Genomic DNA, 27914 nt, shown 5'->3' with positions numbered 1-27914 from the left:
ATACAGATAAATAATAATATTATACTGATCATAACTATTATATGACATATTACAACATTATATAATATGATCATAAATATTATATACTATGTGAAATATATATATATATATATATATATATTTTTTTTTTTAAATTTAATAGATAATGCAATGAAACCTAAAGAAATGAATATTTAATGAAAACTATTTATACAACATATGAACTCAATAAAATGTAAACTTTAATTCTTGAAAATCGTTTGATATTATCAGTGCTACGCAAAACCGGCGATAACGTATATTTTGCATTTTTGTAAAATAATTTATATGGACATAAAGATATATAGTTCTCATACTTGCGAGAATGAAGCAATGAAATGAAACGTAATTTCATATTTTTATTCGAGATATATTTCTTCTTACTAAATAATTAAAACATAATATATATCAGTGACTAACTATCTTTAGATGTTTAAAAAATATCACATGACTAACAAATTGTAAATTCAAATCATAAGAATCAGTAATGTAAAAATCTTTCTGTATTTATATTTATGAAAATTTTCTTTAGATAATTATAAAAACGTGTGATAAACACGAGCTTATTTATTTTTCAAATTCACTTTATGTATAGACGACAATTTATTTAAAATTGAAGAGGACATAATTGCAACGTTTTCACGAATACGAAAAAGCCACGAACACACTATCGATAACTACGTGAAATCGAGATTTACGTTATTCGATTGTAACGGATTTCACGTATTACGTGTACGAAGCTGAACATAACAAATTTGTCGTGATGTGGGTAATGATTAAATTTAGATAACGCACAGTAATGAGCAACATGTGATGATAAAATATAAAGGCGACGTGTTTGGAAAAGAAATTGGTCTTTAGGTGTACAGAAGATCGTAACGATACACCAATGGCCTATCAGTCTTTCCGGCAGGAGTACATGCAAATACCTGTGGTGACACGAGCTTACACAACAGCTTGTGTCATCACGACTCTTGCTGTGGTTTGTAAAATGTTTCTCTCACAGTACAGTTTTATTGTTGCAGAATAATATTTTCAAAACAGTAATCGTCAAATTACTTTTGTTTGTCCGTTTTTAGCAATTAGATTTGGTATCTCCATTTCGGTTGTATTTTAATCCTACATTGATCATTGAACAATATCAGGTAAACAAATATCTATTATTGTGTTCTAGACTTTTCAACTGGCTTCGTGTATTTCATAGTTGTCACATCATTTATAATATAAATGTTCTTTCAGCTATGGAGATTAATAACCACGTTTTTATTTTTTGGAAATATGGGTTTCAATTTCCTTTTCAACATGATCTTTACCTATCGATACTGTCGAATGCTAGAGGAAGGATCATTTCGTAGAAGGACAGCTGACTTTGTAATGATGTTCATTTTTGGAGGCATATGTATGATTGTATCCTTTCAATATTTCATTTATCATTTTTTGAGTTCGATGATAAAGTACATGCACCAATGTATTTCATTGTATGTATTTATCCTAAGTTTACTATAGACATTTGCATTTTTTGTTAATTTGTTATTTCTGGGCCATGCATTCACGATTATGTTGGTATATGTTTGGTCACGGAGAAATCCATTTGTTAGATTAAACTTTTTCGGACTTTTAAATTTCCAAGTAAGTTTTTTACCATTTCTCTTGTATCGAGTTCTATAGGGAGACTAAGAATAGATCATTTTTAAATGTGCATGTGTGTTTTTTTTATCACCAGGCACCATATTTGCCTTGGGTGCTGCTTGGATTTTCTGTACTTCTTGGTAATACAATTTGGGTGGATCTAGTTGGAATGGCTGTGGGACATATGTATTACTTTGCAGAAGATGTATTTCCACGTTTACGGGGAGGTTTTCGTGTTCTAAAAACTCCACAAATACTGTAAGTTACTTGGATAAGAAGTCTTCAACAGGCTAGTTATATATTGCAATAGTGCTATTATCATTTGTTGTTTGTTTACAGTAAGACTTTGTTTGACGCACATCCAGAAGATCCAGATTATACTCCGCCGCCTGAAGATCGTCCTGGTGGATTTAATTGGGGTCAAGAAGCCAATATACAATGATTTTAAATTCAAGGTCCTGCTTCCAAACCATCTCTTACTGATTGGCATATCAAGTAAACTTTTACATTGCTATATATAAAACATTGTTCCTTGATTTTTCCAGTTACTAAAAAACAGTACTAAATATTTGCAGCCTTGATATTATGTAAAATGTAATGAAAAACTTATGACAAAGATAAGACTTCCAATTTTCTAGCAGGGGTTACAATTTTTTCATTGAACGCAAATAATATACATAAATGAAAACAGTATTTCTCAGATAATCGACTATTGTGATATATTTATAGTGCTTACGAGAATACAAAGAAGCTTCATACTGATAACGTATTTGTTAAAAATATTTTAAAATGTATTTGGTCATTTATTAATATAGTATAATTTGCAAAATTTCTATATAGTACAAAATTTAATATATCTTCACAAAAATGTGAATTCTAAATTCTCTTCTGAATTACATTTCTGTAAGTGTTTAATTCATTATGAGATTCGTTTAAATACTGTTTTCGTTATAATTATATAATGCACAGTATGAATTTTTACTACAATCTTGTGCCTGATAAGATATACAATTTTAACTAAAAATAGGAAATTACAACTTTTACATTTTTGTTAAACAAGAAAAGACTCGTATAATAGAGTATAAAATACTATTTTTACTGTTTGCAAAAACACAAAATTGAAACCCCTGATTCCAAAACATTATATTGTAAAAATCTTACATAATTGAATGTTGTAAATAATTTTATTTATTCTCCTATTATAAATAATCCCCCGGTATTTTTTAATTATGTAATAATACATTTGATACCATGTCTGAGAATATGTAACATTGTAAATAATAGAATACATCACAGTTTCTTTTCTTATGGGCATTTGATAAAATGGTATCATAAGATATACATTGTTATTTAATTTCAAAATCAGAAAAGATTTAATAAAACATGCAATGGCATTCCTTTTTTTGTGATGTTTATAATATGCGAGTATGAATGAAAAAAGCTATTAATAAATTAACAAAGATAACATAGTTCTTAGATAAATTTAATTATTTTTTTTCCCCCTAGTAAACCAATAACTCATCAATTGCTTGGTTTAGAATATCATATTGCACGTTATACTGTGATGTGTTCATATTTCCTATCAGCATTCTAGTATATAATAGAACAATTCATTTGTCAAACTTACTATGACAAAGCGTACATCGGCAGAAAGCCAAAGTATTACAAAGAATTTCCACTTGAACAGTTATGTATGACTTACTAGATGGTAGTTAAAACTGTGAGAGACTTGTGTAACTTGCGTCTTTTTGGAAAATAAGCGCGATATTTTGTTGATAGCGCAATTGAAAATACATTTTGTCTAAGTTTTTGCAAGTTCTAGTTGTATGACCCAAAAGAACGCAGTTGGTATAAGACTTTAACAATTTTAACTGCAAGAATCCAGGCAATGAGAACCTCTGGGATTTAACTAGATAGTAGCCTTTTTGTAAATACTAGGTAAAAATGTTATTTATATAACCATTATAATGAAATAAAATGGTTCGATTTAGTTTGAAATTATTATTGCATAAATTATACATTATTATTCGATATATAGCGGTGTAAGAAATTCATTTAAGCCGCATTTAATTTTCGATTAAACTTTGAATATATCTCTTCTTACATATTCATTTGTGAAAGTTACTATAATTTTTTAAATATTTAATCCAACAAAATAACTAGCTTTTATTTATAATACATTACAGTGTTGCATTATTATGTTATTGTGCCATATGGTATGTACTGTTGTTGTCAGTAAAAATTAATAAAATTTTTGTAATTTCTTGTTTGTATATATTTAAACAAATTTGTATATTTACATACAAGATTTTGCTAGTCAAAAAATAATTCTTGAGAAGTAACATTTTTTACGGTGGTTATAAAGATTAATTAAGATGAAAAATGATTTACAAAACCATTTATTTAGATTTAAATAATAAATGATTATCATAACGGGATATAATGATGTATAACTAGGTACATATACGCAATGACATGGACTATAATACAATGATCAAGACTCTATTGTACATACTTTATTATATTGCCACCGTTGCTAAAAGCACTGTAATGTCATCTGGTTTACCACCTAAAAAATACAAGAAACACGTTGATATACATGTTAATATTTAAGTTAGTCTTGCCTTTCTCATGGTAAATCGAAAATCTTATCCTAATTGAAAAAGTTAGTAATAAGATTTCTTTCGAACTATTGATGTGTTTACTTTGAGAGATAACTGCTCATTTGTTAGAAAATAGAGAAAGAAAAAAGATAAAAAAATAAAAAACGAAAGAAAGAAAAAAAAAAAGAAAAACGGAAAACAGCATATTTGTACAAGTTTTTCATTCTAGATATAAGAATTAGAAAATAGAACAATACAGAAAGAAAACTGTTTTACTACAAAGTTACTACCAAAGTAAACAATAGGTACATGCATAAGATACATAAGAAATTGTGAAATGTATGGGTATGAATAAATTGAATATATTTTTTCTTAAAAACTATGTTTTCTATTAGACTATGCTTTCGAAGTTGATTTTGAAATGTTAATTTTATATGGTAGTTTATATGGTAATATTGATGTGGTTTTTCATACCTATAGTGTCAATTCCATTTTCTCTAGCACTTTGGGCAAATGGAGACATAAATGCGCCATCAAAAGCTAAACTACGAGCCATCCAGGCTATTGAGTTGGCAACTCCTTGTATCTTAGTAGGATCTCTTTCCCCTTGAACTTTACGCATTTCAGTAATAAGTAATTGGTCAGGCACATTATCAAATACTCCGTCTGTTGCTAAAAGAATTACATCGCCATCCTCAACTCCGAAACTTGAAGTATCTGCAGATTCTGGACTAGAATTAAAATGTACAATGTCTTGAATGGAATAGTACATTAAATACACAATGTAGATTGACAACATATATTTATATAACTTAATACCTGTCGCTAAGTACCAGACCAGAATGTCCTGGAGGTGGGAGAGATAACTGAAATGGAGTATTAAAGTAGTGTTGTTGTTCGGAAGAACGATGAACTACTTCTCCTTTTCTTACAACTACAAAACCACTATCACCAATATTAGCTGCATAAATGCTGCTCGTCTCTTTATTGAGAACTATAACACACGCCGTACTGCTACCTGAAACAATCGCACAACTACTATTACCGAAACACAATTTTTCATTTTCTCTTACAGAGATATAAGTGAAATATAAGAAAAGATGCAAGCTGCAAGTTGTTTTTAATACCTAATATGGGTTGTTTACTTTCTAGTAATTCATAGTAACTACGTGCTAGTAATCCAGCTGGTTCAGAAGGTGTAAACCTGCCCATAGAAACCAGTCTTTCGCAAGTTCTCATAAGAAAACTAGAAAACTCTCCCGGATCGATTCCATAATGCCTCCATCCGCCTACACCATCTGCTACTCCTAAAAAGAGCAGTGAAATTGTCAATCTATGGAACGATGATATTACTCACAGCTTTGCCAACAGTCGTAAACAGATTCAACAGATTTGTTTTGGCAACATGAGCTTTTTGACAGATATTTCGGCTGCAGCAGATACCGAGATTAGGTATAATTTGCGATAACTGAAACCTATGAAACGCGGAAGAGATTCCCACACATTGCCAATCACGTGCGAATACAGAATCACAAGATCGTTTCACGACGATTGCGGCGGGTTAACATTACCTATTACTTCGACAGTTTTGAATTTGGCACTGAACCATGCGTCATCACCGAATTGTCCTTTACGTATACGTCCTCGCGTGAAATCTTTTGGAAAACCACACACAGCCGAAACGAATGATGCCTCGCGACGTTTGTTCACGTTAGGATCGGCGCATGCTGTATAATTTGATATGCCATTCCATATCGCCCGCGACAGCAGCCTCCCGGTCCAATAAATGGACTGCATCGTTCGGTGAGGCTCAAACTTTTGTGACGCACATCTTTATTAACTGAACGACGAATCTGCATGAATCGTGCAGTCAATTCACAGGCGTGTGTTCGGAGGCATGTTCGTTGTTTTTGTCATTGGTGCGTTTAACATCGATCAGATTTGTCAGCTGTCCCCTTAATCGCACTTGGCATCGACCGTGCCGTTCTCGAGTTCCAATCCACGCTTGATGAAACAAAGATCGGTGACCGTGATTCCAATTGAAATTATCTCTTGCGACGATGTAACCCGAGAAAGTATATACCAACCAGCGATACTAACTGACTGACGTGAACATGGCCAACAATGCATCTACATAACTACATACCTTGCACCTGACTTCAGATCGATTTTTAGGGGAGATTTTTAAGGTCGTTGTTAAGTCTCATTTTTATTACTCGAAATTTGTCGACGCGAATTGAGTGTTGATTAGGGCTATTCGCCAACAAGATTAACGATTTCATGATATTTAGTGAAACATGGAAAAAAGTAAGTCCCTTTAATTTTTAAGTAAGTTTTTCAATTTTTAATAGTAAATAAGAATATATTTGAAATAAGGTAAGAACGTTAAATAAAGATGAAAAATGTGCACTAACAGCACGAACTTGTACGAAAAATACAAACGATATGATCATTTAGAATTAGAACGATTTATATCTTTGTGGGATTTTATAAGTGATGCTTACTTGGATAGCTATCTTAGAATTGAATTTATGGTATTGATATATATAATATAAATTTTTAAATATCTAATATAAATTTTCTTTATTTTCAATTAATATAAATTTTTATAATATAAATCATTTTTCTTTATTTAACGATATATTTCATAAAAAGCAGCTTTAAATAATTGAAATGATTTATATTATTATAGTATATTTTGTATACTATAATTGTATAGAACAAATAATTATGTACAAATTTTGGTAGTTAATGATTAAAACATTCAGAAATATTATATCGTAACTTATATATATGTTAATTTAATAATGAATTAATTAATATACATTAATTATAATTATTATAATTACATACGTATATAATATAATGTAATATAATTAATATAAAAATTGTAGCAAAAGTTATCTGTTTTTTGCTTTCGTATTAAACTAAAAAATTACATATTACAGACTAAAAAATGCATTTAATTGCGCGCGAAATTTAAATTCGATGAGTAACCAGCACCATCTATGGTCATCTTTTATGGATTAAGAATGAATATATCTCACGTTCTGAATTACCGATCCGAAAAATAATCAAAGCATTATTTCCTCTGTGATTTATTATGGCGGACGTAACAATTATATTTATTTAACTTAATATCAAATTTAATTTGATGTTCAAAGTTAGATAATGTATCTTGTACGAAAGTCTTATGAAATTCAAACTACGAAATACGAAGATCTTGGTACGAAATTCGCGCGCAATAATCTTATTTTACAATTAAGTAAAGATTACAACGTCAACGAAACACTAGAACACGCGATTATATATCGGGACATTCAATCGATACACTGCCGAGATATATGGACCTCGTTTATCATCAATATAATTTCTTACGATCGATCGATAATGTTGCAAGAATAGGTAAGAAGCAGTGTTTTCCGGATTTATTGAATAAAGATTGCATTAATAGCTTTTGCATTGTTGGATGTACAATCTAGAGCAGTAAGCATTATTTTAAAAAATTTGTTATGTATATTTTTATTCGTGCACTCAAACCTCTCCCCCCTTTCCCCCGCCCTTCCCTCCCTAAATTAGTTCGCGACGCAACCTGTTGCACGAGAAGTTAATCTAATGTCGAAAATCACGGCATAAGGATGTATTGTCCTGCCTGACTTTTATTAATCGCGTAATACTTTCATACTCGTACTGCTGTTAACTTCGTCTAATTACTGTAAGTTTTTATACAATTATTTATCAATTATAACTATAATTTATGATCAAATTATCTTGTTTTCTTCGATTGTCTTTTTTGGTAGTAGCATTTGTGGCTCATACTATGGCTATAAAATTTGATCATTATTTTGTTTTTCTCGTACATTTGTTTGAAAATTTAGGTTTTCTTTTGAGGGATAGTTCGAAGCATTGTAATTATAGAGACGCGAAATTCAAAAGAGTGCTATAGTAAATCCGATAGTTTTATACGGTGATATAATTATGTTTGAATTATTCTAATGAAAGTAGATGAAAACAGATTTTTTTTAATTTGATAATTGGAACTATTTATTTACTATATATTTTGAACAATCACGGGCAGATTTGAACATGTTTTGCACATCTTGTCTTTTCTATACTGCGCAGCTTCACTGACGAAAAAGCGCGCTATATTTGATTAATACAAAGTATATTTAAAACTTTAATGGTGGATATTTTTAATATATTATTTTCTCAACTTCTATATTTTTAATTTTTATGTTAAAGTTGCAATTTCTATGGTAATTACTCTATTAGAATTTCAATTTTTTTTATCGTTATTAGAATAATTTACAAGTATTTTTCAGAATAAATTACAATAATTTATATTTTGTTGAAGATTTCTCACTCTTCTTCTTGTTCTTGTGTTTGGTGATGCTTCAAAACTAAAAATGTAAGTAACTTTGTATTTTATATGCATCTCTCTCATTTAATTCTATTCCTTGTATTTAGTAATTATTAATTGAATAATTATTTGGCAAATATTTGATAAATTAAAACTTTTATTCTTGAATTAAATATTACTATTCTAATTTTATGTTCAATAGAGCATATTATTTCAAATTTTCCAAATAACACGGTCTTTAAGAAAGTTAAAATATTCCATACCTTTTTCCAGATCCTATTTGATGACGAGTTTCACCGGGACACAGTAACATCGATGACAATATTCTTCTTTTCTACACAATCGTGAGTCGTATGCATTTTTGTTCCTTTCGTTATATACAGTCATGCCGGATGAAAGATTCAAATCGCCATGACTAATTGTATTTGAACTAGAATTTTTGACAAATATAGTATAGATTACAAGTATTTATTATACTCGAGAATGGTAACATTTCCTTGCCTGTGTTTTATTTAGTATTTTAGAATAGGTTTTCTTCCATATTGTATTTTTGAATGATATAATAATAATGCAGTAACGATAATGATAATAATGTCTAACATTGAAAAATTTATCTAATGGTAAATAATTATTTCTGATAGATTTTTATGCATCGATTATGAATCTAAAATCCACTCTTTTCTCTGTCACTCTTAATTTTTAAGAAATTTAATTTTGAACGAAGAAGATAAATTTTCAGTTTTGAATTTTTGAATTATATTCTGCATGATGTCACACGATTAAATATAAAATGACAAAACAATAAAATAGCAACAAATGGAAAAATATGTTACGCAAAAGGGATCGGGTATAAACGAATAACAACAATACATTTCTTCGAGTAAATCGCTTTACTAATGTTTATTAATAAACATTTCATATAGATTATTTTAATTCATATAATTTAATACCTGTTTGCCGTTGTTTCTTTTCTTTTTTTTTTCTCTTGTTGTTGTCATTGTTGTTGCTTGATCAATAGTTTATCGTTATTTACACTATTCAGTATAAAATGCGAGTTCAAGATTAAATTCACACCACTATGTTTTATGGACACTATCTGTCATCGATTAATAATTATCAATGCTTGTACTCAGGAAAATGCGAAGGGGGCAGTAGGGCAGTATTTTCGTTATCACTAGTGTTGTTGGTATTTAATTCTTTAGGGGAACCATTATTTATGTTACAATCTAGACTAAAATTATCGTCTAGTGGGCATTTGTTAATATTAGGCAAGTGATTAACATCGATTCCACGAACGTCGGGGAGCATTTGTTGTTGGTGGGATTGAGCATTTTCAGTCTCGTTGTTATCGAGACCGTTATCAGTGTGGGGTGGGGATGGATAATAGCCGCGCTGCTGTATTGGCAGTTGTTCCACCGGCAGTTGGTGTTGTTGTTGTTGTTGTTGTTGTTGTTGTTGCTGCTGCTGCTGCTGCTGCTGCTGCTGTTGCTGCTGCTGATGTTGTTGACGTTGATGTTGTTGCGACGACGGCTGCGGCGGCTGCGGCGGCGGCGGCTGCTGCTGCTGCTGCTGCTGCTGCTGGGACTGCGCGTGATGATGGCAGCGATGCGGTTGCTGCGGCTGTTGTCGATGCTCTCGCTGTGAATGATGCAGTTGATGCAGCAACTGTACCGCGCTACCAGTCATTGCAGGTGGCGGCGGTGGCGGCGGCGGCGGCGGCGGCGGCTGCTGTGGTGGCCGGTGTTGCACTCCGTCCTCACTAGTCCGTCGGGCTAGTTGTTGAGCTTGAATAAATGCATCACTAGAAAATAACAAGATTACACGAGCCCATTGGATCTATTCCACGACCACTAATGCTGCATACACACGCTGCGGACACGCGATTTCTTACTCCTCGACAAGCTCCTAATAACCTTCTTTCCTGTTTCTTTTCCCTTCCCGTAGACTTACCTTCTTTTACACGCTATCTATTTTTTTTTCTTTTTTATTACACGTACTATGCGAATTCGGGCCGAATGCACGCGTTAACCATTTCCTTGGTTGAATTCAACGTACAGTAATTATCGTACAGTGGAGTATTTGCATCAGGACTCTGGTCAATACTCGAAAGTTTTTCAAAATGAAAAACGTTTGTTTTCTATGTTTCGTGCGAATAGATATCTTTTTTTCCAATATAACAGTCTTCGCGCTCGAGAAAGATTTTAAAAGATCTATACAGTGTTTTAAAAGTGCAATGAAATGCGAGTTCAAGATTATGTCGCGTCATTATGTTGCATGTAAGAGGCAGATATTAAAGTAATTCTTTTTCCTCTTTACTTTCCTCTATATTTTTGATATTTGAAAACAATATTCTTTTTCTCAAGAAATCACACATATAACATTTATGTATTAGATGACAGTTTATGTGCATAATAGAGTTTGAGAAATAAATATTAAAATAGCATAAAAATATTTTATTGATTTAAGAGATATATGTATATGTATATTTTAATGTTTTATGATAGTACAATAGAATACCTGCTTTCTGAATAGAATATCTGCTACTAACTAGGTGATTTTCTAATTACTAGCACATACTCTGTTCTGATATAATATTCGAATATTAAGATATTCAAAAAATAAAAGGAAGTGTTGTACTACTATCATAACATTAACGCTTATACGTGTGCTTTAAATCAACTGAAATATTTTTAGCCAGCTTACATCGGTACAAATACTTCACTGTGCGTCATTTTCTATTTTGTCTGAAAGGTAACGCGTGCATACACGTGTGTTTGATAGACAAAGCTTTCTAGCCATTGCGCACGTGCGAAGCCTTGCAATTGCAGCTACGAACAGTTGCACGTTGAAAGTACACGTAGATACAATATGTAAAGATCACAATATAAATGTTAACAACTTTGTTTCTTTTCTTTTTTTTTTTTCTCTCTAAATAACTTTGTCGTACAATTAAAGCACAAAGGTGACGGTCGATCCAAAAAGAAAAAGGAAATCTTCAGATAAGGATAAGTGCAGATAAAGAGCCGTTCTAGCGCGTCTTGAACCGCAGTTAATCAGGTGTCGACAGATACGAGAAAAAGAGAGAGTCGCTTTCAGTGTTTCGCGTGACTCGCAAGTTTCCACTATCGCCAGTTTGCCATGAACTGTAATTACACTAGAATGCTTGCAGCAACTTGCGTTTCTGGCCATTTGCGAGAAATATGACAAAGAGATACACAATACACGTCCCGTACGGTAATTTGCAGCACATTCACAGCGCATTGCACAAGCAACTAAAAGAGTAAATTAGCATGCGAAGGTTGGTGTGTTGAATTTTGTCGAATCGAGTCGTATCTTCTTTTCCCTTGGTCTCGTGGAAACTCTGGAGGCAACGGCACAACTTTTCATTCAAGTTCAGGACATCTTTCCGTCTATTTTATTTCGCACATTTTTATACTTTATGTATCTGTATGTATTCGTCGTCCTTAATATGGTAAATATTGTATAGCTGTTGCAGATGAAATGACGAAATTCGTAGTATGAAAATAATATTATAAATAATAAATTATAAATAATATTGTGTAATAAGTAACATTAATTTTCTATTTAGTATTCCATTAGTATTTATTTTCTTGAAAATAACATTAGATAATTAATTCTTTAATATTTTTTATGAGAGTTAAGAATTGTGCAGAAATAGAAAAAAAAGACACGATTTTTCTGTATTTTTTATATTTTTTTAAATAATTCAGTTTTTGATTATTTTACAAAAAAGAAACAGCAATTTATAACAAGTGAAATAATAATCACTATTTTGAGAAATAAAATGATGTTCTGCTTTTCTCTATCATCCATACTATCTTTTTTTTAAATTATTATGCTATATAAATTTTTCTTTATAAATCTGTATGAAATATTATTTTTCAGAATCAAACTATTATTTGTATGTGTAATAAAAAATTATATAATTATGTATAACACAATAAATGCAATATTAGAGATAGGCTTTAAAAGATTGAATTGATGTCTAAAATAAATATCATCTAACAGCACCTTAACACGTTTGTGAAATCCGCCATTTCATATGCAACGATCTAACAATGTTACTACATTTAAGAGACGATTAAAAAAAATGGTAAAAATGGACTTGCAACTCTCGTTATATACAGACGTAAAAGACCGGGAGTATGCCGAGTCTATTTATATTCCGTTTCGATTTTCAGACGTTCAGATATCGACTATTTAGTCAACATTTGGGATAGAGCGTGGATTACTGTACATGTTGCAACTTCGACGAAATGATTTTTAACTGGTTGAAAACCCATCGGACAATTTGGGCATGCACCAATCCTTATCTGAATGCGCGTTCATTATAGTGATGGGAATTGTTATACGATAGGAGCAGTCTATTTAAATATCGTAAATAGGGGGTCGCGATCTCAGTTTCAAGGAACAAAATACATACAGTGAGAGGCAAAATTAGATCAATGAAACCATCATTTCAAAGAATCATTCGATTAGTTGTTTAAAATTCAGAAGACTGGAAGATTCAAGTGTTTCTCACGAAATCTTTTTATTCGATTGAGATGTTCATCTTTCGCTGGAACATTTTTAATATTATTTTGCAAAATGTTTCACCGTAATTCTCTGAGATATTCTGCTTAATTTTTTCTACAAATCGTAGTATAAGTTGCACTTCTGAAAGATTACTATTAAATATTATTAAAATTATTATCATTGAATATTAAATATCAAATACAGGATGGAACAATTTCCTGGCGATTATTTAATCCAGAAGTAGCTAAACTCAAAATTACTTGACAGATTTTCAAATTTGACTTTCTCGAAAACGAATTCTCAAATGAAAAAATGTTATTCCTTGTCTGCGACTTATTTTTACACGCGGAGTCATCTCCTGTCAGTCATATATAAGGAAAATAAGTGTTACATGTCAGAAATGAAACATTGTAACGTTATAATATTAATTATTCCCTTTCCATTTTCTTTTCTTCAACATCATATTAGACATAATATTGAAATAACATGTAATTTCTACTTATTAATTATTTGTACTCGTTAATCTCCAATTTAAAGAATTGGAACTTCTAATTCGAATTCAAATTCCACCATCGTCGTTTCTTTCAAATAATTCGTGCCTATATTGTAACCAAAGGATATAAAACTCGATATAAAACCACGTGTTACTTTTTCAGTTTCCATAAATGAACAAAATTCCTAATAATTTTCCATAATCATTAATAGTAATTAATAATCACATTACAAAATAGCGTCAATTATAAAACTCAAAGCATTACGAAATAGTGATTTCTTCTCACTGTACATAACTTTCTCCGAAAAATTCTGAAACACCAACGTGGGATTCCCAACACTAATGGCGGGAACGCGTACTGGAATGTGGAGGGGGGAACTCTCGTTAAGGATTGCCAGGGGATTTGCGCAGAACTCTTTACCGAACGTCAATCTACCAAGCCCGTGGTGTTCGTATTGTAAGAATCTGCGATACCTTTCACTATCGGGCGTTTCACCCCTAGTATTTGAGCCTCTGTCAGGATCGGCAGTCGCATAGATACCCTCCTCCTTGTACATTTGATGGGAGTGTTGAGTGTGCTGATGGGTGCCGTAAGGACTTCGAGACGATGGTTGACAATATCTACCGTAGGTATCGTCACGGCCGCGGCTACATCTCCTGCTTCTACGTAGGAAATCGAATCAGTTCCTTGACAAGTGTTTACATTCTTTTTTTTTTTTTTTTTAAATTTCGTTTGTACACGTGTATTTTCCTATTTTCTCTCTCTCTCTCTCTCTCCTTTTTTTTTTTATTTTCCTATTTGTTTCTATTTGCCGTTAGTATTGTTATTTCTCTATCTCCTCCTTTTTCGTTTTATCACTTCTGTCACATAGTTCGTCTTTGTTCAGACGTTTCACGAGAGTGAGTTCAAGGTCCCTCGAAATATCCCAAATAACACAGACTTCTCGAGAAAGGCACGGTATAAACAGACTCTGCATGTAGAGAAATCGCACGAAAGATACACGCGGTCGGTGAATGCAAGTCGAGACTTTTCGCCGAGATCTTTCTTTCTTTCTTTCTTTTTTTTTTTTTTTTTTAACCAATTCAATCCGGTGTGATCGCGCGTTTGCCTGCAACGTATAGCTACAGCTAATGGCTACTGTATCCAGACGCTTGTCATTACGGGTTCTGATAGCTGTAATATGCGCAATGTTACGAAGCAGAAGATACAAAAATACGTAATTGGCGAGAGAAGAAAAAAGTAAGCAACGACGCATTGATAAGAATAGTAGTAAGTAAGTATAATAGAATGCGACGGCGAGAGTTTGTAAGATGCCAGCGTGTGAGATATCTGATCGAATAAGTACATGTAATGTATGTCGACGATGAATAGGTGAAGAGTAAATATTTATGACGAGGGATCCATCCTTGATTTCGATAATTTTTTAATATGCGACTTGAGTAGTGTTTTGAAGGTTTTAATTGAGGCTTGCCGTTTACCAAAAGAGTTAAAATATATTATGTATCGTATATTTTCAATCATGGCATTTAATTTACTTAATCAGATTCCTTAGTTACACAGTATTCGATGAGTTTCAAAAATTGATTTAACGTAGTATGATTTTAACAGAAAAGATAGCAAATAAATAATATTTATGTAATAGTATTTGAGAACGTAACATTCGTTATTTGTACAAAGAAAAACAATTTGCATTCATTTGTCAATAATTAATTCCTATTAAAATCGTGCAGTAAATAAAACTATGAACTGTCTTGCGAAATTATTATTTTGTGTTTTAATACATACATACATACACACACACACATATATATAAATATATATATATGAAAAATTCGTATTAAGATACTATATATATGTACATGTATTGTAGAAATATGTATTGTGAAGTAACATGCTTCTCCCAAAGAAAATCCACTTAATCAGAATTCAGAAATGGGTTTGAATTAGTTTCATTTTGTGAAATTATTGTTTCGATACCACATACGCATGTATATGTATTGTCATGAAGTAAAAGCATGCATCCATCACTCCAAAGAAAATCTAACCTGAATCAAATCCAATGTTCATTCGATTAAAAATGAATAAAAAAAATTGTTTACTTTTATCCATTTTGTACCAAATTCTGATGAAACACTTTCGAGTACTTAACAAAAATTACGATCCCCAGTTACATCTTTCATGATACCTCAAGATGATGACCTTGACGACGCATTTAAAAAATTATCGAGATCAGTTCCTTTTTTAAAATATTTATCAGATCGAAATACGAAAGAAACGATTCAACGTTGAGCCAACTTGTATATAATAGCTTCATAGAGATTTCTTTATCGCAATCGTGTGGGATATGTATGTGTCTGTGTATGTATTGCAGATAGTCGTATTATCCTTTCTTTTCTTTACACACGCTTATCGAACTTCGTACGCTCTCTACGACAAATAAAAAGAGAATTCACGCGTAAAACACGTTGTATCGTTTCGCGATCAAGTTGAACCATATGTCGCCATCGAAGCTTTGCCAAAGAACAGTGTACGTATACGATACGGATTGAATGATAACGTAATGGTAGTAGAAGCACAGACGAGGTACAGATATTGTGTGTGAGATACTGATCGTGTGGGAAAAAATTGGCAAAATCTTTTTATGCTCTCTACAATTATATCAGGAATTACGTTCGACTATCAAATTTGATAAAAAAAAGCAGAGCAACTTTTACCACTTTCTCATAGATGAGTATGTTAGAATATTTGTCTCTAAATTAAACAAAATTCGTAATAATAAGTCGTCCTGAAGTTTTGTAATTTCGCAACTATAGCGCGAACTGTGCAATCTTGTTTCTGCTCGAATAAAAAATGGTGAACGAGCTCTGGAGCTGCCTAGTAAGAGCCACGTGACCCAAAAGATCCATCCCGTATCTCGTCTGTGATAAAAGCCTTGAAGAACGTCGAGAACGAGAAGGTAAAAGCATTGGCGAAGCGCGTATTTCGCATTAGTTCTTACCCTTGAGAGGACTCGCTACAAACGGACGAATCCTTCCTATACGGACGATCGGCCTCGCTTTCGGACATTCGCATGTCCTCGGAGCCACTGGGACTTCGGTTCCTAGTGGTATGGCGCTCCAGCTGTTTGATCAGGTCCTCCAGTGTGCGTATGCGAATTATGCCGCAGGACGGCGCGTACTCGTCGTACTCCTCGTCCGCCTGGTTGTCGATATGCTTTATGATGTCTTTGCGGTACGTGTCCGTTGGATAGCACTCTGGCAGATGTTCCGTCAGCAGCTCCGTCAGAGGTTCCGTCAGCGCTTCGTCGTCCATCGCGTTCCCGCCGGTCGATGTTGTTCCCGACGTCTCCCGTTGGTTCGCCGCCATTCTCAGTGCCTCGATAATGTGCTCGTGGTAACCGTTCAGCTGATCTAACGTGCGCTCAACGTTGGCTACCGCACCTCTTTCCATACCTGCTCGATTTTCGTTGTTTTTTTTTTTTTATCAATCGTTCGATCTTTTTCTGATCGTTCCTCTTTACGTTCCGCGTAAACGCTCGATGCAAGTAGCTCTCGATTCTCTGTTAGTCTCTGCGTTTGACAGAGGTTAATTGGAATTGGCAGACTTGTGTGATATATCTGGTGGACAAATTTCTAGTTTTAGCGGCTTTTTCGTAATTTTGATTATACAGATTTTTTTTTTTTTTTTTTGGAAAGGCCATCTCGTTCTTAAAATGAGAAATCAATCGGGAGAATTTCGAGAAAGTTATACAGTTCTTGTACCTTTTTTTTTTTTTTAAATTTTTCACGTCATGAAGATATTGCACATTCCAAATATTTCATTATATTCGTGATGAATTATTAAATGAAACGGAATCAGATATAATATAATTTGAATCATACAGATTATTTTTGTTATTTGTTTGTTATTGCTAGTGTTGCACACAAATATTCGTCTGTATAATTTGTGCCTGTAACTTTTTCGACTTTCCCCGGTTGATTTTTTATCTTAAAAAAGCAACAACAAAATAGCAAATATTGGGAGAATAGCGGCTAAACTAGAAATTTACCAAAAAAATTTCGATCAGGATAATATAAACTGTCGTTTTTACAAGATGTATAAATAGAATGAGACGAAACACGTGTTATCAACTTTCCAAAAGTTCTTCAAAGTTCAACATGATTTTTCATTGTAAGATCACTTTTAATTTAAATATAATATAAAGTGTATAAAATTATAAACGTAATTAAAGAAATGGAACTTGGTTTCTAACCGTTTTAACTAACAAACATTATAATAAATACTAGGTTCCGTTTCTTTAAAATTTATATATATATTAATTTATTTTTCAATTCTATATTATATTTATTTTCTTTATATTATATTTCAATATAATCAATTAATTTTTTTATATTATTAATTTATTAATATATTTATTTCTTTAAAATTATATATTTACTAATTTCACAAAATTACTTAAACCATTCTGTAGTCTATTAATCACATTTTGACATTGTCATTTCCTCTGACACATTTGTTTGCATTTGACAACGTCTAACGTCGATTTATATAAAACGTCTACCAATAGAGCAATAGTGACAATTTTAATCGATTCGAGCTCGTTGCATCTCCCGTTTACGCCCGAACTGTCAGTTTACTCGCTGGTAATTAATTATCAATCATTGCAATACCGTAACTACCGTGTTTCTTTAATATTCCCTTTTCAGGCAACTTCAGACTGTTCTGTTGCAAATCGATGAATGAGACGACCTCGTCCGGTCCCGTATCTCCGTCTTCGTCGGCCATACCGGGCCTCTTCATCTGCGATTTATGCTCCCTGAAAATGTCGATGTGAAAGAACGTTTTGATCTCGCTGTGAAACACTGTGAGTCCGATTCGAGCTAATCGGAGGGCAAGACGAAACGTTCATTTAGGGGTCGGGTTTGGTCAGGTCAGGTCAGGTCAGGTCAGGTCAGGTGAGGTTTTAGGTTAGGTTTCACCGCGTCTCTCTATTATCGAAATTTCGGACGACTGGTCGAATTGCAATTGCAATTCGCGCATACCTCTTTAACGTGACCATTTTCGCCTTGGAGAAAACCCACTTTGAAACGTACTCGCGAGAAGCTCTCTTTAAATCGGTTCAGTCTCGTAGTTAGGATCACGTTCGTGTTCGAGCCACCCGATTGAAACGTGACACGAACGCGAACGCGACGTTATTGTGTCTTTTTCCTTTGGCTCTGGTTAAACGCGAAGAATTTTGACAAAAATGTACACGCGTATTTCCTTCTTTTTTTTTTTTTTTTCCGTTCGAAGATCGCAAGTGTATGTACAGGGTGGTCCGTTTAAGGGTGACCCCTTAAATGTCCATCGTGATGACGTGAGTGGCATCGGGAGGCCAATATCTCGCAAGAGTTATATTTTCTAAAGGTTCTTTCTTTTTTTCAAAGTTTTCAATTTGCATTACATTGGGCCAGGTTCCTGCGTCACTGTCGATTTTCGACATTCGAAGTTAAAACTTATGTTTCAAAATCATGTTATTGTACATATATATAGTTATAGTGTATATCTTATACACTATATTATACATCTTGTTAATATTCATTGTCTTTAAATTTTGTTAATATTTGGGCACTGCGATGTTTCAAAAATTATTGTTCCAAATGTTTGTTTATAGTAGCATTATTGAATTGTTTCTTAATATCTTAAGATAATTACTTTAATTAATTGAAACATAAGTTTCATTTATTTCATCCACGTAGTTCAGTCAAATAATGATGAAATTTGCAAAGAAAATTCAAACAATGACAAAGATACTTTGATTTTATGTAATTTAAAATACACAAGATTAATATAAATTTAACGTAATTTACTCGTTATGTGCGATTTTGAATTTCGGCAATATTTATTGTTTTTCTTATGTACATTAAATGAACAAAATTTATATTTTTACTTTATATTATATTGAATTTACATTCCTTTATATATATATATATATATATAATTAGAATTTATATATAATATATATAATTGGAATAAATTAATTCAATGACACTGTCATAATATTCGAATATTAATGAGAGTTTTTAATACTAATATCAGAATAAATATGATAATAAATATTAAAATAAAATTAATAAGAATCCTCCATCTACAAAAAAAAAAGACATCAACGACTTTAAAAACTTCAAAAAGAAAAAATCCTTTGAGAAAAAACTCTTGTTAGTTCTATTGGCCGCTCGGACACTATCCAAATTACGTAGGAAATATTCTTACATTATCACGATAGAAAAAGATATCTGAGGATATCGCACTTAAATGGACCACCTTTGCAGTTTGATTTGACTTTTTCATAGATGCATCGAATCCAAGCATGCTCGGTCGGTTGAGTGTGACTAACAAGTAAACGATATATCGGGATTTTATGTTTGATCCTTTGCTCGACAACGGTATTTTTCTTTTTTTTTTTTTTTTTCTTTTGAACGATTAAACAGCTGCAGTCGGGGAGTTCTATGTAAACTATGCGTGTGCTAAGAAAGTAACGGTATGGAAACATGCTCGGTGTATCAAGTATATATATACATATACATATATATATATATATATACGAGCATGTGTGTGTAATTTGCAAAGGTGATTCGTTCTAACGAACTCGGATGGAAGATCGATGATGATTGTGCGGCGCATTCGAAAAGGAAAAATCATGCAGTGCAAACCAGTGAGAAAACATGACCGTGTAATATATATTCTATTGCATGCAGAGTTTTACTCTCTTCTACTCGAGACGAGCACAACGTGCGTGTCCGGGGGATATGATCGAGTAGACGATGGGTCAGGCGTTGCTGAAATCAAAAGCGTGTCACAACGTACTATGTGTATTGGATCGTCGATTGTACGCACATTTGGAAATTATTGTAATAATCGCGTTGGAGCTAAAGTTCCCTATTACACGTGTATTTAAATAAACGCGCATTCAGCATACCCGTGTTTTAATACCTGTAATTTTTAATACACACATACAACTATAATGTATATATGTATATATATATGTATCAAAATGTACATTAATTAATACATGTGCTACAATGTGCTCTAATATTAAAAGAAATTATAAAATTATATAAAAGTACTTGTAAGAATGAAAAAGAGTAAATTATTTTAATATTAGAGAACACAGATAGGCACAGCAATAGATTAACATATTCAAGTGAAATTATTAATTTCCGAAACAAACGACGTTGATCATATCAAGCTTTTCCAACTAACAACAGAATCACCTGTTGTCGATATTAATTCATTTTTAAATATCAAAGTATGCGATTAAGCCTGCCTGAAACTCTATTATTTTGTTTATTTTTACAATTTATAATAATGTATATGTATTTGTTTCAGAAATTATCTATCTATACATGTTGCATCAAATGCGATGCAACAAATACAAATACATGTATTTATATATATATATTCGAATCGAAATAAAACTTGAATATGTTGGTACGTTTGTATTACAGGTATATTTTGATACAGGTATGTCTGCAAAATAATAAAAATTAAAAATTACAGGGATTTGAACACAGACATATTCATTGCACGTGTATCTTTGATACACTCTCAACATCATAACCTCTAGTTAGAACAGATACTGCACCGTTTCCAAGTATAAAGGTATAGGAATAACCAGCTATCGTGACGAAAACACAACGAAACGAAAAGTCGAGTGATTTTGTTGCACGAGTTTTCCTACATTGGACGAACGAATACTTGATCTACCTAACACTTTCAAGGCGGGCCTAACACTTTTGTTTCAGAACAAAATTTTCTTGTTTAAGGCAATAAGATTTTGAGATACAATTTCGTTACGAATTGCTTTATATGTTTCGAAAATCACGAAGATTACGATTATCGTGCGAAATTATATTTTTATACGTTCAAAAGGAATTTTGAAATGCAAAATTACACGCACAGTGCATGTAATATGCAAAAATACACAAGACATTTAAAGTATAGTGCTTTCTACAATATTTAGTCGGGATTCTATTTTTTTCAGAGATTTGAATCTGCATAAAAATCCGCGGTCTGTCGATAAAACTTTGAAACTTAATTTTGTCGGGGACGGAAATTTTATTTTCGCCGAGGTCTCATTCTTCTTTTCATTTCTGTACAAGTTTAGAATTAGCCTGAGTGATTTCGAATATCTTTATACTGAGAAATATTCGAAATCGATTTTCTCAAATATAAAGTGTCGTGTAACAACAATTTTTTACTTTTTCTTCCTCTTATGGTTAAACCATAAGAACTGCGACACTGTATATGATAACATATAAATATAAAATGATCAATTATAAATAAAAATAATATATAAATATAAATAAAAATTTATTATTATATTAATATACAAATAAAAATTTATTATTAATATATTATAAATAAAAGTAATATATAAATATAAATACAAACTGTACAATTACCGTCGTTTCAAAGAATTGTAAATCATGTTCGCAAGTATCAGAATATTTTCGCGAAACGTCCCACCGAGAAAGTGTTGAAATCGTCGATAGAAAGATATGCCCACCTTGTACAAAATTTGGGTCAAATGCATCGTGCCGTTATGCGATATTAAAAGACACGTTCAATTATAAAAATCTAAAAGGAAATGAAAAGAGGAGCGAAAAAGGTCGTCCGACAAACGAAAAGAGCTGTTCCTTCATCGTCTCTTTGTGTTTGCTCTCTTAATAAATCACGTACAAAACGTATTGCTAATGCTGCATTCCTAATCGGTGCTGTTCCAAAAAAAAAAAAAAAAAAATAGAAAAAAAAAACAATGTCACGTTCAACAAATTCATCTTACGTGTCCGTGTGTGTTATCACAGGTGTATCACTGCACGCATGTGTATACGTACATGTAAAGTGTGCGCGGTGTGTGTATGTGTGTGTCTGTGGAAAATGTGTTTGCCCCTGCTCGCGAAAGATATTCTGCCGAACGAGCTGGACGCAAATTGACAACTCGCAAGCGATATCTTTCAACGTGCTGATGTGGCAACATCATTTGCGATTCATTCCGCGAGCGGAGCTTGTTTCTGCTCGCTCCGATAGGGTGAAACGAGGCAGGACAGTTGAAAACAGGATTTCTTGGACATCGTGGTTACGTTCTCTCTAAATTCGTATTTAGACTGTCGTTCACTTAACATATGTTCATGTTATGTATATATATATATATACATAATTCAAACGTAGATGCGCTCATCTTTTCCCTACATTCATTGAAACATGTAACGACGCAAGTATCAATACTTAGGTTTGACACATTGTCGTGTATAAATAAAGTTTTAGTATAATTCTATTGAAAGAGTGATGATGTTTCTGTTACGATGGACAAATTGTTATTGTTTTTACACTGTTGATTTATTTTATGATGCTTCATAAAATCCGTACAAATTTTTTCAATTGTGTTTACTTGTGAAATACATGTTCACTCTAATTTTCCAATCGTTCTAAAATTTCAACAGTGAATAAACATGCTTAATGTCGCTCTGCAGAGTCTTCAGCCGTTTAATTATTATATTTATTTATTCTTTTTGTCAATATCTGTTAACTGTATACATTAAGATTAATTTAAAGAGATTCATTTGCAATAATTAAGTGTCAAAATATTTATGCATTGTATACAGAATATATGTAGATCGACTTAGAAGCAACTTGTGTGGATAACTCTTTTCTCTTAGTGAAAAAAAAATTCGTTTTTGAGTGAAGTTCACGATAAAAATGATTTTTGAAATAGATAATAAAAAGTCGAATCACTCATATGAAAATGTAGTGGAACTTCGCTTATATGAAGTTGTTGAGAAAATAATTTGTATAATTGAAGTCCATATTTGTATAATATAGTAGAAATGTATAATATAGTAAATTTGTATAATATAGTAGAAATTTTATTTTCTATAATTTAATTTAAATTTGTATAATTTACTAATCCTCCACTAGTGATTTGTTGTTCACATAACCGTAGTTTAGATTCAAATAAGGATTTAATCAGCAAAAATACAGTTAATCAAATATTGACTAAAAATTGGTTCAAACGAATAGAGTTTATATAAACGAAGCTCTACTGTAATTTCTATAATCATCAGACTCATTCATTTTCAATCTTTTTGTTACCATAGAATTAGAAAACCTGTCTTTTTGAATTAATAAATTTTAATTTTTTATAATTGACATATCTTCTATTATTAGCAGTAATATTGTAATTGGAAAATAATCTGATATTTAGAAGCATGTGTTTCAATATATCACATGTCAAATTAAAAAAAAAAGTATGGAGATAAACTGATATGATGCATGAAACTTAATTCGTTTTGTGATACTTAAATTATTGTTATTCTTATGAGTTTAATTTATCGATTAACGACAGGATTAAGGTATATATATATATTATAATAATATAATATATAATAATATAATTATAATATATTATAATAATTTTCAGCCACAGTTCCTAACTTTAATCCTGTCGTTAATCGATAAATTAAACTCACAAGAATAACAACAATTTAAGTTGTTACAATATGTATATCACGTGTAAAATTAAAAAATTATTTGAAATAAAGACGTATCTGCCAAAATTGAGGAACTCGTCGAATTATGATTAAAATTCCTTTTCTTTTATCGCGGTATATTTTTATAATCTATACCTCATTACATCTCACATCTACAATAATTTGTTTGGACATAGAAAAAAAAAAATTAAAGTGAAAAATGCATTTCTCGGGATTTGAAAAATGTAATTCCGAAGAGCTCCTTAACCTCTTGCGCTGGACTGACGTATCATGTACGTCAAGAATTTTTTGTCCCAAATTGCAAAATTTTCTCAGTTTCAGGTATATTTAAATGTAATCCAGGCAAAAATATGATAAGTTTATTGTTTCTTAATAATTTGTATTCAGTGATACCATACCGACGAAAAATTATTGTATACGGTTCAGTCACTCGTTATGGTTCGCCGTAACCAGTTGCCAGCGCAAGGGGCCAATTTAGATTAGAAAGATAAAGTTAAAGTTAAGAGCAGATTGCACAATTTTCGTGTCTCGCGAGTTTAGTTACTGCGATACTATAAACCCTAAATGTCGATTGATGTATCGTTAGATTGTACTATGTATGTTTCAACGTGTGTAGGGACCTTTAAGTGTGCGCGGCAAACAGTATTAGCAGGGTAAACAATTTATTTATTGCTGCTGATCTGAACGCTGTGCTATTGAGTGAGCGACAATTTTTTCCGAAGCTGACCTGCCACGTTAACGACTAGCGTGTGTTCGAGTCTTGAGATCATCGATCAACTATATGGTGACATAACGGCGAGACACATGAGACTTACTTGACTCTTGGCCCGTCTGCGGTGGCGACGCTATTCGGGGGTCGAAACACCACGCGCTGGGTCTCGCCGCGGCTAGAAATATACTAATATAGGCATGCCGCGGGTATTTCACCACGAGTTTAACCCCTTGTGGTCGGATTCCTCGCGATTTCATTTTTCCAAGTACAATTTGTTTTCTATTATCTACTAGATTACTAGAAGCAGAAAGACAAAGAGAGAGAGAGAGAGAGAGAGAGAGAGAGAGAGAGGAGACAGGAACAAGGAAGAATGTATTGACAAAAATTGTTGGAAAGTAGAAGAAAAAATGAATTGTTTTTTGGAACTTGGCTAAACGAAACGACCACAAAGGGTTAAAGGCAGAGGTTGAAACGGTTCCGAGTAGAATTATTGAGTAGAATTATTATGAGTCTGACTGAAACTATTTTAAGGGATTGAAATAATCTTGAAACAATTACGAGTGAAAGAGATTCGATTTCGCTTTTGGTTTTGCAATAGTTTGGAATAGTAACGTGGTTTTATAATGATTTTGTAACAGTGAATATTTATCACTGTATCATTTCAGTTTATATCTTTCAATTGGTGAACCTCTATATTTGAATTAACGAATATAAATAAACAAAGAGCTGCTTTATGGCCAAAAGGTTTAAGTTTACGCTCATGCTTGGATGGACACAATTTTTTTCTCAAGTCATACATTTAAGAATTAATAATATAGAACGTTGCAATTTTGGATTTAAGACCCAATAAACTACAATTTTCAATGCTTTTTGTTGGCGCGTAAAATTTATAAGACATATTTTGCTGCTAGGAATATAATAAATAGTCTAGTCGTTGGTAATATGTTAATTAGACGTTTAAATTATCATAGAAGATGATAATTATAATTATAATATAACACTCAAGTGTTATTTTTATTAATGATTAAACACAAACTTAATCAATAGACAATTATGTTTTATTATTATATATTTTGTATCCCATTAAGGAACCGATTATTACCTAATATAATCAATGTAATTATTATCTGATGTATAATGAATATTATATATATATATATATATATATATATATATATATATAATCTATAAATATTATATATAACATAATCTATATAATATTATATATAATAAATATATATATATATATAAAATCTGATATTAACTGCAACCGAACATACATAAGCCAAAATCTTTTTCACTCGTAACTGTTACTAGATTATTTCGTCTTTTACAACAGTTTCGCGAACCGAAACCAATCTTACAACCATTTTCAACCCCTGATTAAAGGTGTGCTAGGTAACGCGTAGTCGACGGTGTCGGTGTTCTCGATTTCTCATCGGCGACGAGTCGTCTTCATTTTCGTTTCGTTTGCACGGTCTTTTCTTTGATCTTCCACGAGCGATATTACATCTAACGTAAGATCTCGATAGAGGAAGGAATAATATAGAAGAAGTCGGACGAGAAAGATGAATTTTTTCTCGAGATCGAACAAAGCTATCGATGCCTCAGACAAAGTTATCGAGCCCCAGTTCTCGGAATTTACTATTACATACATCATCTTCTTGCGGCAAATGAACATCTTGTCGAGACAAATGACTTGTTTTCGAAGAACTGGACGTTAATCGTGTGTTTTATGTAATGAAATCGAAAAATTTGACGAAAATTGAAACTCGATCGGTTTAACTTTCGAGAGATATAATTGAATCGCACGATTTTAGAAACTTTATTCATTCACATAAATTAGTAATATCAATTTTGAACTTTCTTTCGAAAGTCGCTATTTCAACTTGTTTCTACGGTAAGGCGGAAATTTTCGATTATTCCAAAGAGATGAATTTCGAATCGACAGAGAGAAGATGGCTCGTCGCCAGAGTTTCGCGACACGTGGAACGCGATCACGTATTCAGTGCTGGGTAAAATGGTATTTGAAGTGAGAGACTACTTCCTATGCAGTGTTACGTCAATTAATTCGTTATTGATAAAAATATGATGTATTTTAATACCGTGTATTTTAGCGAATTGTACATTTTTCAAGATGAACTTGAAATAAATATTTTTATATGCAATGAGATATTTCATAGAATTTTTACGACATTTTAAGGACAACGATATGTCTTTAACAATGCTCAACAAATATGATAATGTGCGCAGACTATTATTTAAATTTGATGTATCAATTCCTTTCGTCAGTTTCAATAGAAAGATTGTGTAATTATCCATCTGATTTTTCTTTTGAAACACGTACGTGAATATTCGTTTTTCTCTACAGTTCTTTCCCTTCTGAAATAGCAACCAGTAATATTCGAAACGATGAATGTGAGTTCAACAGGGTAAAATATTATTTCGAATGATCATTATAATAATAATTATTTCAACTAATATAATTTCGTGTGTCTCAAAATAAATAATTGCACGCATCACTGTCAAACGACACAAATTTTCAAATACCATTCTTGTTTCAACGAAAGCATTTTAAATATATATGTTTCAGTTGAATTGTAACCCAGGACTGCACGTGTATCGAGATAGAACGGTGCCTCTCGAGAACCCGGGTGGAGATTCTTCGTTTTGCGTCTATGAGAAAAAGCAACGCGAACCGAATCGCCGTCGAATGATATTGTTGATGTCGGATGAATGCCGGTGTGACATGAGTTCGTGTGTCGCAAACATTAATGGAAAATCAATGTATAAGTAGAAGCGAGATGTGTCTTTGGCGATCGTTGATGGATCCTTTTAAACACTAGTTGCAGGGGTCTTCCCTAGATTATCTCTTGTAAAAGCGTATCTCCAACTCGTACTGCCACGGATTTCCAAACTTTCACTCTTGTGTTCAGCTTAGAATTGTTGGAAGCCTGTCTCTCGTTTGTCCTGCCACTCTTTCGTTTCATTGTTCGTAGACTGAGGATTTTTGTGTGTTTATGGGAAACATTA

General features: G+C 32.3%; 3 protein-coding genes across 12 annotated transcripts in view; 1 reads left to right on the top strand and 2 right to left on the bottom strand.

Moving 5' to 3' along the window:
- Nucleotides 1-708: 708 nt before the first annotated feature.
- On the top strand, nucleotides 709-3645 carry LOC122529734 (derlin-2). Its single transcript, XM_043656137.1, has 6 exons — nucleotides 709-1000; nucleotides 1098-1163; nucleotides 1258-1425; nucleotides 1525-1647; nucleotides 1742-1905; nucleotides 1987-3645. The coding sequence occupies exons 1-6, from the start codon at nucleotides 908-910 to the stop codon at nucleotides 2087-2089; spliced, it is 717 nt and encodes a 238-aa protein (XP_043512072.1). The 5' UTR covers nucleotides 709-907; the 3' UTR covers nucleotides 2090-3645.
- A 385-nt stretch (nucleotides 3646-4030) lies between these two features.
- On the bottom strand, nucleotides 4031-6380 carry LOC122529733 (protein phosphatase PTC7 homolog). The gene is made up of 5 exons (XM_043656136.1): nucleotides 5822-6380; nucleotides 5378-5557; nucleotides 5070-5268; nucleotides 4725-4981; nucleotides 4031-4216 (listed from the first exon to the last, which is right to left on the bottom strand). The coding sequence occupies exons 1-5, from the start codon at nucleotides 6045-6047 to the stop codon at nucleotides 4167-4169; spliced, it is 912 nt and encodes a 303-aa protein (XP_043512071.1). The 5' UTR covers nucleotides 6048-6380; the 3' UTR covers nucleotides 4031-4166.
- Nucleotides 6381-9593: 3213 nt separating this feature from the next.
- Nucleotides 9594-27914, bottom strand: part of LOC122529732 (disintegrin and metalloproteinase domain-containing protein 11-like) — a 51286-nt gene continuing 32965 nt past the window's right edge. For 5 of the 10 annotated variants that reach the window (XM_043656127.1, XM_043656129.1, XM_043656125.1 and 2 more), the window contains exons 14-18: nucleotides 24985-25056; nucleotides 18311-18456; nucleotides 16639-17092; nucleotides 14114-14302; nucleotides 9594-10411 (exon numbers count right to left, since the gene is read on the bottom strand). In XM_043656127.1, the coding sequence (XP_043512062.1) occupies nucleotides 9727-10411; nucleotides 14114-14302; nucleotides 16639-17092; nucleotides 18311-18456; nucleotides 24985-25056 (1546 nt within the window). In that variant the 3' untranslated portion in view covers nucleotides 9594-9726. The remainder of the gene's footprint in view (nucleotides 10412-14113; nucleotides 14303-16638; nucleotides 17093-18310; nucleotides 18457-24984; nucleotides 25057-27914) is intronic. The other 5 variants (XM_043656132.1, XM_043656134.1, XM_043656126.1 and 2 more) reach the window with 4 other exon arrangements.

Source organism: Frieseomelitta varia, unplaced genomic scaffold, assembly GCF_011392965.1.
Source record: "Frieseomelitta varia isolate USP_RPSP 00005682 unplaced genomic scaffold, Fvar_1.2 scaffold_305, whole genome shotgun sequence".
In the NCBI taxonomy this organism is placed as follows: domain Eukaryota; kingdom Metazoa; phylum Arthropoda; class Insecta; order Hymenoptera; family Apidae; genus Frieseomelitta; species Frieseomelitta varia.
The sequence above is the reverse complement of the archived record's forward strand: the minus strand, read 5'-3'. Positions and strand labels throughout refer to the sequence as shown.